At 59.3% G+C, this 12,182-nt stretch overlaps 1 protein-coding gene across 6 annotated transcripts in view; it reads left to right on the forward strand.

Moving 5' to 3' along the window:
- The window catches only part of DNAH17 (dynein axonemal heavy chain 17), a 90,428-nt gene that overhangs the window by 14,389 nt on the left and 63,857 nt on the right, over positions 1 to 12,182 (forward strand). For 5 of the 6 annotated variants that reach the window (XM_013054360.2, XM_004748797.3, XM_045085798.1 and 2 more), the window contains 5 exons: positions 3,131 to 3,239; positions 4,125 to 4,228; positions 5,446 to 5,586; positions 7,069 to 7,212; positions 9,618 to 9,800. In XM_013054360.2, coding sequence (XP_012909814.1) covers positions 3,131 to 3,239; positions 4,125 to 4,228; positions 5,446 to 5,586; positions 7,069 to 7,212; positions 9,618 to 9,800 — 681 coding nt within the window. The remainder of the gene's footprint in view (positions 1 to 3,130; positions 3,240 to 4,124; positions 4,229 to 5,445; positions 5,587 to 7,068; positions 7,213 to 9,617; positions 9,801 to 12,182) is intronic. The other variant, XM_045085799.1, reaches the window with a different exon arrangement.

Below are 12,182 nucleotides of genomic sequence, written 5' to 3' on the forward strand. Positions count from 1 at the left end.
TCCCGCACGTGGAGGGGGAGCTCCTCCCTCTGCGGTCCTGGAAGGTTCCACCGGAGCTCGCATTTCCCGAGCCCAGCAGGCCCCGTACCTTCCCCTACGACAGCAAGAAACCGCAGCAGTGACTCTGGGAGTCCAAGGGTGTTTCTGGGATCTGGGACTTGCTTACCAAACGTGTGTGGGTCGGCGGCCAGAGAATGCCGTGCGTTTGACCGAGCCGGGAAGCTAGTGCCCGCCTCACGTGCCGACCAAGAGCAGATGTCACCAGGGGATCATGAACGAGGCTGGGGAGGCCAAGGGAGCCCCCTCCCCTCGACAGAAGCGACCTCCTTGAAGAACACGCTGGGACAGCTGAAGGCCAAGTGAAGCGGGCCAGGTAAGGCCGTCACACCGACTCGTCACGGGTCGTCACCGCCTCCACCCACACGACCGGCCCAGAACCAGCCCCGGTGCGTGCCGCATTCCAGCCCACGAATCAGGGCCCCGCAGCGACTCTGCAAGAATGTGTCCAATAGAAAGTAAAAGAAGCTCGATTTCATTCATTTCTTGAGATAAAATGTTAACGGTCTCACATGTTTGCGCCGCCAACGACAAAACACCAGTGTCTGTCGTACGTGCGCTTCCCTGCCGTGGCTTTCCCCGGAAGCAGCTGTCTCCAGACTCAGAGACGGTCACCCACACCGGCCCCGGAGTCCCTCCCAGCCGCGGTGGCACCAGAAGTGTCCGTGGGCCCTTTTCAGAGCAGAAGACCTCCCATCGCCTCCCACCGTGACGAACCAGAAGAAAAAAGCCCAACAAAGTTTATTTTGAATTTAAAACATTGGATCTTGGGATGCCTGTCTGGCTCCGTTGGAGGAGCCAGCAACTCTGGATCTCGGGGCCGTGAGTTCAAGCCCCACGTTGGGTGCAGACGCGACTTGAATGAATACATATTTTTTAGGTAAAAAAATTTAAGAAGTTTGATCTCGTACCGTCTGTATTTCCAAACAAAGCCCAGCCACACCCATCTCTGTCCAACCCGGGAAGCACGCTCCTCAGCTACGAATGGGAACATTGGACTAAGTGGGGAGGCAGGAAGTCAGGCCCGGGGCTGGGTGCCTGCGGCGACGCTTGCTGCTGATGCCCATGCCCCTCTCTGGAGCCCTTCTCCCCAGGACCTCGCATCCTTCCCGTGGTTTCTGTTGCCAAGAGACCCCACCAGCCTGCGGACGGCTTGCCTCTGTTGAGTGTCCGAGCTGGGGTGTAGTGGGGGGGGCATAGTGCCTCGAGAGACCACGGGAGTGTGGGGTGTGTCCATGTGACGCTTCGGGGACAATGCCCTCACGCTGTGCATTTATAGCACAGGCTGCTAGAAAAATGCCCAGGACGTACCGAGCCATGCGTGGTTCCTCTCCCCGTGACCTTGGTTTATGACAGCAATTACAACAGCTCGGGGACGTTCAGCTACGTCTCTGGGCTGTTGCTGGGGGCACCGGCGATAAACGAACAGGCTTCCCCAGTCCCCGAGCATCCGCGGGAGTCGTGGGCAGGACGCGGCGCCCCGGCTGGGCTGGTCCCGGGTGCTGAGCCCGGGCCGCACCCGCCATCTCTGCCTCGTCTTCCTGGACGTGGCGCCTTGTCCCAGCTGGTTCCGTCCCTCAGAAGGGGCTCCCCTGGCCGTCCCAGGACGTAGTTCCCAAACCTACCAAAGAGGCGCGTCGTGAAAAGGTCTCGTGTGGGGCGTAGACCCCAAGCGAGGGCACCCGTCCAGGGGAGGAGGCCACAGCCCGGGGTGGTTACTCGGCATCTGACCTCGGACGACCGGACCCAATACTTCCCGTCCACTCGCTTTGTGAGTTCCAGACGCCTCTCTGGCCGCCGTCCAGTGTCGACTCACGGCGGGTTCTAAGCTTAATTTCTCTGCCCTCTCGACCCCTGAAAACACTTGAGGGAGAAGGTCGGGCACCATAGGAACGTACCAGATGTGCGGAAAGTGTTGTCCCGAAGGGCAGGCGGTCAGCCCCTGAGTCGAGTTTTAATTCCATGTGTGTCCCTCGTGTTATAAAGTAGGAGTGTCCTTGAAAAGTCAGATAAAATAAAAAATGTTGCTAGATAGAAGGATATTCCACAACTCACATGGTGCTTGTGATTGAAAGGAGTAATTTAGGGGTGCCTGGGGGGCTCAGTTAGGCACCTGCCTTTGGCTCAGGTCATGATCTAGTCCTGGGATCTAGTCCTGCATCGGGCTCCCCGCTGAGCGGGGAGCCTGCTTCTCCCTCTCCCCCTGCCCCTTCCCCTGCTCATGCTGTCTCCCAAAGGAATAAATAAAATCTTAAAAAAAAAAAAAGGAATAATTTATAAAACCTGGATACACCCTCCTTCTCTTTGTTTTTCCTGGTTTGTGAACTGATGCTTTTCTTCAGGCATTACATTAATTTCTTGGAGCAGGTAGAGCGCAGCAAGAACGTGTCTTGTCTTTCCATCCACTTGGATCCACAGCTAGCGTGGCTTCCCTGCCGATCCTGGGTCTCCTTCATGTAACCAGATTTCACGTTTGGGATTTCTTTTCTTTTTTTAAGATTTTTATTTATGTATTTGACAGAGAGAGAGAGATCACAAGCAGGCAGAGAGGCAGGCAGAGAGAGAGGAGGAAGCAGGCTCCCCTGCCGAGCAAAGAGCCCGATGCGGGACTCGATCCCAGGACCCTGAGATCATGACCTGAGCCGAAGGCAGAGGCTTAACCCACTGAGCCACCCAGGCCCCCTCACGTTTGGGATTTCTGACCAAGGAGAGGTTCTGAGCCCAGGCATGCTCCAGCTTCCCGTGTCTGTTTTTCTGAGTTTCTTTTGATGATTCTGAGCCAAGTGAAAACAGGTTTGGATCACACCCCACCCCCCACCGTCCCATGGTCCCCTTCCGTTTCTACCCCACATGATGATGGGGAATTAAGAGTGAAGTGTACGTCTACATGCGCAGTAATAAAAATAGTTTGACACGTTGAGATCTCCCAGAATTTGATTTATACCTAATTCCCAATGAAATGACTGGAATTGGTTTGGTTGCTACTGTGTCATAAGAACCTTCCTGTGAGACCATTTGAAAATCTGGTTGGATTTGGATCGGAGGCCCTGAAACCCCAGTCTTCGTGTTTCAGATAAAGACCACGGTGATGGACGTGGAGTTTCCACTCATCGAGTCGGAGCTGGAAGCCATTGACGTCAAGCTGTCGCGTGCCGAAACCACGCTCTTCTGGAATAGCGAAGGTACCAAGGCCACGTTCGTCTCACCCTGGGTGAGCGCGGGAGGGGTGGGGGCGGTGTCCAAGCTGCTCGGCGTCTGTCCTAGGACACCGGTGAGGGGCGGCGTGGTCCTCTTTGCCTCCAACAGGGTTACGTTTAAGGCCAAAAGATGGGTCCTCCTGCTTGTCCTGTCCCAAAGAGACCATTTGCTGTCTCAGGCAAAGACCTCCTGGGGACCTCCAAGGGTCACGAAGTTTCCACAGTGGGCTTGTGGGGCCTGGGGCTTCATGGTGGGTTCCCCCGCAGGGGCAGCAGTTGGGCCGAGGGTAGGCATCAGGGAGGGAGAAAGAAGTGTGCCCGTGGGACAGAAGACCGCCTCCCTGAGCTCCCCCGCCGCCTCGGGTGGGCATCTCCCCCCGCCCCCCGGCTCTCCCGGCACCTGCGACTAGCCTGGTGCCACCTTCTCAGCCCTCTTTGGCTGTATCCTGCCTCCACCGTGTCAGTGAGAGAGCGGAGGGTCCACCTGCCTGAAACCAGGGTCGGCCCGGACGTCCTGTGCAAAGAAGCCTGTGTATTTTTTTTGTCACTGCTGCCCGGGGACACGCTTCTTTCCAGCCACCGCGGTCCAAGACGCCGTGACGAGTCACGTGTCTCCAGCGCTCTGCTGGGGGCTGGGGGGGCAGGGGCACGTGGGACGCAAGGTCCCCCGGGGGGACTAACGACCCACCTATTGGGGGATGGGGAAGTTCTGCTCCCAGAGAGAAGCCGTGGCATTCCGGGAACTCTGGAGGCGCAGCGGACGTCTTTCCAACAACCGTCTCAGAACGATGCGCCGCCAGCCGGCCCCAGAGAAGCTCTCTTTTTACTGAACTGCTCGTTTTGTAAGACACCTTTACGTTGATCTTTCAGGCGTGTTAGAATATATTCAAGAGATGCGAGAGATCCTCCATAACTTGCAGAACAGGATACAGAAAGCAAAGCAGAACATAGAAGGGATTTCTCAGGCCATGAAGGTGATTAAGCGGCAAGGCACGGAGCCGGGCTGCGTTGGAGGCCCAGGAGAGGGTCCTGGGGAAAAGGGGCCATGCAGAGATGCTCACAGAAAGTGCCAAAGGCACTTGGAACTTGCTGTTGGAGGCTCTGGGCCACACGATGATGTCAAGGTGGCCCCAAGGCTGGGAAATCCAGGGCCTGCAGAATTCAGCTCTGATCTGTTCCGCTGAGCTCCGCAAGGGTGTCTGCGGGGTTCCCTCCACGCCAGGCCAGCCCCGGGGACAAGGGGCAGGAAGGTGCTGGGAGACTCAGCCCCACTCAGTGAAGCTCTGAAGTGACTTTCACTGTAGCCCAATCCAGAAAACGGGGGGCGGGGGGGTCGTTCACCAGCCTCCCCACGGTCTCCCCTCGAGGCCCCGATCTGCAGGGGCATCTACGCGCACAGCCCAAGGGAAGCCTGAGCCACCCCCCGTTCATGGACGACGTCCACTGTGCAACGGCGTCTCCCCTTTACAACAGTCGTGTTTAAGCTGTGTTTCTCCATCGAGGTGTCCAAGCTAAATAATGCCTGCGCCCCACCAGCTACCGCCCACTGCGGGCCCCCAGGGGACGTCCGGTCATGCGACGTCCCCACCTCCCTCTCTGGCCCGCCAGCCTCTGAGCCGGGAGATCTTCACGGGTCGGACTCGGGCAGTCACTGGGTTCGGACCTTCCTGCGTTTCATTGCCCTCTGTGGGTCAGTGTTGAAAATTTAAAAACAAACAAACAAAAGATCTAATTATCAGGTAATCGAGTAAAAGCGAAATCCTAATTACAGATGACAAGTGTCCTTGCGGCAGAACTCCCAACTGGAGGAGGCCAGAGGCCCCCACTCCCCCCCCCTTCCCTGCCCCCACAGCAGGCCAGGTGCCCCCACAAAAGGGGCGAGTCCCCCCTGGGCCTGCTCTTGGGAGCTGTGGACGCGCTGCCCAGCTCTGACCATCCACCCCTCGCCCCGGACGCCGGCCCCAGGTTGGCTCCTCTGGGCCTGCTTGGGTGAAGCCTCCCAGGGGTCTCCTGGCCGCCCCACGGCCCTGCTGGTTTTGAGGCCAACAAGGTTCTCTGCTCCACGGTCCCTCCGGGGTCCCCAGGCGTCTCCGAGGGACAAGAACACTGGCACCAAGGAGCGTGTGGGGAAACCACGAGAGCACAGGCGTTGTCCCCCGATGCTTTCCTCACGCCCACCTTTTCCGTGCAGGACTGGTCGGCCGGCCCGCTGTTTGAGAGGAAGGACAACAAGAAGGAGGCCCTGCTGGACTTGGACGGAAGGGTGCTCAACCTCAACAAACGCTACGCGACGATCAAGGAGGCCGGCCTGAAGATCCAAGCCATGGTCGCGGTAAGGACTCGCCCAGAAGGGGCCTCAAGAGGCCGCCCACGTCTAGGAGAGGAGGGAGAGCCAGAAACGCCCTAAAAATGACGTTAGGGTCACGGATGTCCCCTGTCTCTAATCTGGGAGTCTCACTTTCAAGCAGCAACTGCCCTAAATGGACGCCCGTTAGCCAGCTTCGTCGTGCGATGAGCCCGCGCTCCTCTGCGCTAAGGGGCCAGCACCCCCCCGCCACCCCGCACAAAATCGGTATAGACAAGGGACATCTTTGCACAAGGTCAACACATCTCGTTTCCCTGAGCTGCACGGGGTGAGGGCGGGCGCGGGCAGGCATCAGAGCAGGTAAATGCATGAGGAACGTGAAACGCGCGTGTGCGGTGCAGACCAGGACGCTGCGGTGCAGACCAGGACGCTGCGGTGTAGACCAGGACGCTGCGGTGCGGTGCAGACCAGGACGCTGCGGTGCAGACCAGGACAGTGCGATGGCCCCGTGCCCGGTGCTGCCGAGAGCATAGGTCGTCCCTTTCCTGAAACAGCCTCAACAGCCGTGGGCGTCTGTCCCTGCTGGCACGAGCCGAGGGAGCCAGACGCTCGCCGGGCGCCCCGGAAGCCGTGTGCCTGGGTGTCTGTCCGCGGGGGCCGCGCGTCTTCCTCACTCGGCAGCCGTTGTCGTCCGGCTCGGGCGTTAGCTCATCTGCGAGGCCGTGTGCCAGGCGGGGCTCTGGTCGGCCTGAGAAGGAGAAAGTTCTCCCTTGAGCCGCAGATATTTCCAGGGCAGTTTTCTGGGGGCTTCCCCGTGCCCGGGTGCAAGTCATGGATAAGGATGTCGATGATGACCGTCACCCCAGAGAGCCCCCGGGTCCCGCTGGGGAGAGGGTCTGTCGCTGTTCGCAGGGTCCAGCCTTTGCTGGGCAGGTGACGGCCCCGGCGGAGTGACTGCGGTTTCCCTCCGCCTCTGGCACGGTGCCAGCCGGTCCCGTCAAAGGGAAACGTTAAACTACAAACATCAGACTTGGAAGAATTAACCAATTAATCCTGTTAACACTCTCGGGGGTGCCGGAAAGAGGGCCCGGGCGAGATAAGTTGGGCTGGGGTAAGGGACAGGCTCGCAGCCCGGCGGCCCGGCGAGAGGACAGGAGAGGAGGCGGGGCGGCCGGGCACGGGAGCCTAGAGAAGCAGAGGCCGGCAAGCCGCCGAGACGGGGCTTCGTTGTCATATTGGCCAGAGCTTCCTCTGCACGTGATCGTCATTTGAGCCATTTCTTTCCACCTTCCTCTGAAGTCACTTAAGCCTGTGTCTGCCTGAGGGGACAGACTGGGCCGTGTTCATCTTTGAATATGCCTGGCACATTCGAGAAGCAAAAAAAGCAGCCGCGTGTCAGAAGCAGGTGGGCAGGGCCAAGGGCAGCCCAGAGAGTCGCCGAGCAGGTTGCTTAAAGCGAGAGCGGGCGAACCCGTGCTCCGGCAGCCAACCGTGTGGTCCTGTTTGCAGGAAAATGCCGAGCTCTTCAGAGCGGAGACGGCGGGCCAGTCCTGGAAGGACTACATCAACCATGTGGACACCATGGTCCTGGACGAGTTTGAGAATTTCATCCGCAAATCTCTGAATTACTTCATAGACAACATGGCCGTGGATGTGAGTCATAAACACAAGACATGCATGGATTTGTTGCTATAAATAAGTCGTTACACATGGAAGGTCTATCTTGGGTTCTGGGGTTGGCTGCTTCCTGACGAATGACCAGGCTCGTTACAAACAGACAGACGTTAGAGCCTGCAGAGGGTAGACTACGTGCTCTGGCTTTAAAACTGAATGTCCCGTACCTGGGACCCTCTCTAGTCCCCAGCGCTCAGGCCCTCTGGTCACCTTCCACCGGCCACAGCATCGATCGGCTACAGAATACCCAAACGGTCCTGCCTGGTCGCCAGGTGAGGGGAAGCAGCCGCCACTGTCCCCGACTCAAGTGGGCTGGGCTGGGGGTCCGCCCCGGTCATCGACATCAGCTACTAACCTGCCCAACCCTCCGCGGAGCCCGCAGGGTCCGAGGGGTCCGAGGAGGTGCAAAACAGGTCAGCACAAAGGTGGTGCTGCCAATTTCATCCTGGCGTCCTCCAGCATTTTCCCCGGGGTTGAGCCCTCTCCCTCTCATGTATTTTTCAGTACAGTAATTCCCAAACGATTTTGAATTCTGCCAGCAAGAGAAGATCAAGGTCCCCGCACCAGGCATAGGCACAGGAAGGGTGGTGGTGGGACAGCGCGACGCCCTTGTGCTGACCGCGGAGGCTGGGCGAGTCACGCTGGAGCCCAGCACGTGTGTCTCGCAGGCCAGGTGTCACCGGACACAGACCCGAAATTCTGTTGGTGAAAGTCACCGTCACTACCAGCCACAAGGCTCACCCAGCAACCCCCAATGGTGCAAAGTGTCCACAAGTCACAGTCAAAACCACAAGGACAGAAGGTCCTTCTCCCAAAATCCCAGGGAGTCCCCGTATTTGCAAGAGGGCAGGCAGCAGGAACAGACCCCCAGGGGGAGGCTGTATAGCCTGGTCATCCGAGTTCATGACAACTAGACTTTTTGTACCAGTTAGCAGTTCCCTTGGTCAGAGAGAAGACCACTGGGTTCTCGAGTCAACCGCCCATGGGGCCGCCATGGGACTGTGTGCGGAAAATTAGCAGCCGTGGAGTGGGTCTCATGGCCTCCTGTGGACCTTGACCTGTACTCCTAGAATCCCTGGTGTGTTGGGCTAACCCCCCTGAGGTCGCCTGACCAGCAAGGCTGGCCCCTCCGCCTCACAGCCTCGTGAGGGGCCTCCGGGAACACACTGGGCTGTGGTGCCCACCGGCTTTACGGATAGCATCCTCCTGGGTTTTGTCCTTTCTGGAGCACTGCGCGAGCCGGCCTGCCCCCGTCCAGATCCAGAGTCTTTTAGGAGCTCGACCAATGGGTGGCGACCCAATTTTGCCATGGAAATAAAAAATAAAAGAGAGACACTAAAAAGATCACAATGAAACGTGAGGAAAATGACTAATAATAATGAATGCCTTCCTTCATGAAGTGAGGTGTCTGTCTTCCAAACCCTGGGGCGCAGACGGGCGCCGAGCTGGGACCTGTGCTCCTCCCTGGCACACCGCCTCACGGAGGTCGACAGGTGCCCAGCGTCCCGCAGGAAACAGCGGGAGACGACGCCGTCCTGCTTTGGTCGCTGAGCTCTGCGGCGCTGTGACTGACGCGTTCTCAGTTTCTGGGATGGTCTAGCGTGCGACCTGGCCGTACCCCGTCGTGCTTCACGCTCCCAGGGTTCTCCGTGGTGGCTTCGCTCAGCCCGAGATCCACGTGGTTGTGATCCGCTGTCGTCCACTCCGCGGCTCGCGGGGGTTCCTGTCACATGATAGAAACGCCGGTGCCTCCTAGTACTTCGTCCACGGAGACCCGAAACCAAGCCGTCGACCGGTTATTTTATCTTTCACGGCAGAATTCTTTTACTGTCAATTAGTTATGCAGCGAGGACACTCACACCAGATCTCCCCAGAACCATGGACGTGAGCCTTGTGTCTTCTGGAGCACGGCAAGGCCCGTCCTGCACAGCCGTGACCCCACCGGTGCCTGGACGGGAGCCGGCCACCTCTCCCTCGCCTCCTACGTTATGACTTACTTTGTCCTCACGATAACCCCAAGAGATGGGGACAGTTGGTGTCTCTGCTCTATAAAACAATCACCCTCATTTTATGTATGTGGGGAAACCAGGAGGTCAAGTGTGTTGTCCAAGGCCGTGGGGCTGGGAAGTCTCGGATGCAAGCTTGGCACCCCGAGGCCATGGGCTCTCCCCGGCACTTCTGCGGGTGCGCTGACCCCCTCCAGCCTGTGCTGGGCCCCGTGGCCATATGTGTGTTTTCCTCTGGTTCCCTCGAGGGGCCCCAGGAAAGCGTGCTCTCCCAGGTGACCCCAGCCTGCCTCGGTCGGCCCTGGGATGCCTTGAGACAACATTAGGGCCTTGGCTCCACTGAGCTCAAGGCCTTGACCCTGGGCGGGCCTGTTGCAGGAGAGCATGGCGCCCCTGTTCGAGGTCCGCATGGAGCTGGATGAGGTCGGGCTGGTCTTTCATCCGTCCCTGGAGATGGGCACAGACAACAGCCTCCTGATGCTGATCGAGAGCCTGGTCAACGACATCTACAACGCGGCCAAGCTCATCCCCAGGCCGGCCAAGGGCCAGATGAGCTACAAGGTCAGTCTAGGCCCACAAGTCCCGGGCAGTGGCCTCCCCGTCCCACTGCCCGCCTCACCCTGGGGTGTGCTGTCACTCACAGTTCGAACGCCCAAGGCTGTGAGTGCGGGAAGCAGCCCGGAGGTGTCTCTCGGGTTCCCAGGGGGACAAGCTGCTTCCCTCCCCCCTCTGAAAACCCCGCCGTCCTTCCTGGAGTGGCTTCTCCTCGGTCGGCCGGTTTGCACCCCCGTTGCTCGCGGGGTGTGCCCCCCCCCCCGTGTCCTGGTGTCTCCCTCGCTTCTGCAAGTCCAGCGCCGTGGGCCCCTCCGCACGCAGGCATCTGGGTTCCGGCAACACATTAAACCCCTTTAAGGAAAACAGGTCATACTGTCTGGACTCCGAAGCCACGAGAAATTTTGCTTCCCCGAAGGGAGGTCTGCGGGGGTGTGTGCGTCGGGGCAGTGTTTGTGTGAAAGTCAGACGAAAACTGGAAAAGCCCACGTGCGGCCAAACGGGGGAGCTGCTTCAACAGACGCCGCCGGTCCGTCCGGACAAAGGCCCCTGCGTGAGCCACCGGCACCTGCGGGGCCGGGAAGGTGCCGGCGGCCGGTCACTGCTCAGCGAGTTGCGGGGCAGCGTTTAGGATCTGATTGCACTCGTTGAGAGAGACAACAATGTGTCTTCCTCTGGATACGCTCCAAACTGTTAGGGTGCTCCGTTCTGGAAACAGCGTGAAAGTCAGGAGAGAGAAGGGGGCAGGCCCGGGGGTGCAAAGAGGCTTTCATTTCGAATACGTCCGCGCTGCTTGAGGTTTTTGATAACAAGAGGCGTGAATTACTTGCAGTGAACATTTCCAAGACGCTCCGCAGCGTCGGGGAAGAAGGTACCTGTGCGCGCGCGCGTGTCTGTGTGAGTGCTTGTGTGTGGGCGCGTGGGCGCGGTGAGGCGGGGGTCCAGAGGCAACGGCTCGCAGAGCAAGGTCGGCGGCCCGGAGCCGCGGAGGCACCTCGAGTCTGAAAGGGCAGGAGGGGTCTCCAGGCCGACGGCGTCAGGCAAAGCGGAGGTGCCTGGGCCAAGCGCTCCAGGGTCCAGAATAGAGTCTGTCACCAGAGGTCAGCTCAGGTGTGGACGTGGGACCCAGTGTGCTCCGGAGTCTGGCGGGGGACGCACGTGTGGAGCTCCCGCTCCCCGCTGTGGGGCTCTGGGGAGACTCACCTGCTGATGAAGACTCACGAGGAGGAGGACAGCGCAAGGCAGGGGTCCTGCCGATGGTGCAGCCGCCCAGTCTGCGTTCCCCGCGCGCGGGCCCCACTTGTGCTCCTGGAATCTTAATTTGCAGAGGTGCCAGAGTGGCCGTGGGGAGAGGTCAGCGCCGTGGAGAGAAAAGTTAATGCTGTTCAGGGTTCCCACAGAAACGAGAGGCCTGGCCTGCGGTGCAGGGCTGTGCGGTCACAGCCCGTGCCGAGGTGGGAGTGAGGGGCAGGCCCGGGCCAGAGCCTTTCCAGAGGTTTCTGCAGGAAAAAGCAAGGCAGCTGGGGGAAACTGCTGAGCCAGCTGGCGTGAGTTGGTGGCTCTGGGCTCCGGGGGTCACCAGCAGTGGGCGGGTACCTGACCCTGGGCTGCGCAGGGTAGGTGAGTGTTGGACAAAGCAGGTGGGGGGTGTGGCTCTGGACTCGGGGCTGGTGGGTTTGCGTACGAAGGGTATGCTCCCTTCCGAGTCTTCGTCTCTCGGCATTGGCTAGTCCCCAGAAGGGCAGCGTCTCCCAGCCAGCGAGGGTTTTTGAGATGTCAAGGCATCTTGAGATACAGAAAATAAAAACCACAATTAATCCACACCGCCCCACCTCGAGAGTCTGCTGCTCCACGAGTCAATGAGTTGTCTCGTTGCTTAAGCCAACTTGGGTTAGGTTTTCTGTTGCTCGAAACTCAAAAGATTCTGTCCCTAACAGGCCCCCCAGTTCCCCGCTCTAGCCGTCCATGCGCGACTTCCTTCAGCTCCTCAGACATCTGCTTCCTCCCAGCACGGGGCCTTTGCAGGTGCTTGGCTGCAGCTCTTGCTCTTGGCCTAGCCACCACCGGTTCTCAAAACAACGGTCACTTCCTCGGGGAACATTCCCTGACGTCCTGCCGCTGCACATTAAAGCAAGGCTCAGAGTCTGTAATTCTCCGAGCGGTGTCTGACCCCACGCGGGGACCACGCCCCCAGGTGCCCAGCGCCCCCCCCCCCGTGTGGCACACACAGCAGGTGCCACGTTACTCTTGCATGAATGAATCGGGGCGTGCGAGCCGTCCTGGGGTCTGCCGGACAAGAGTACCTTTCCCTAGTCTCTCAGGAGGTCATGGCCCATTGGCAAAGGGCTCTGTTTTCCATCTTGGGAGGTTAGCATCACCTCCACCGGCAGA

The sequence above is a fragment of the Mustela putorius genome, unplaced genomic scaffold, assembly GCF_011764305.1.
Source record: "Mustela putorius furo isolate JIRA1106 unplaced genomic scaffold, ASM1176430v1.1 tig00000873_pilon_pilon_pilon, whole genome shotgun sequence".
Taxonomy (NCBI): domain Eukaryota; kingdom Metazoa; phylum Chordata; class Mammalia; order Carnivora; family Mustelidae; genus Mustela; species Mustela putorius.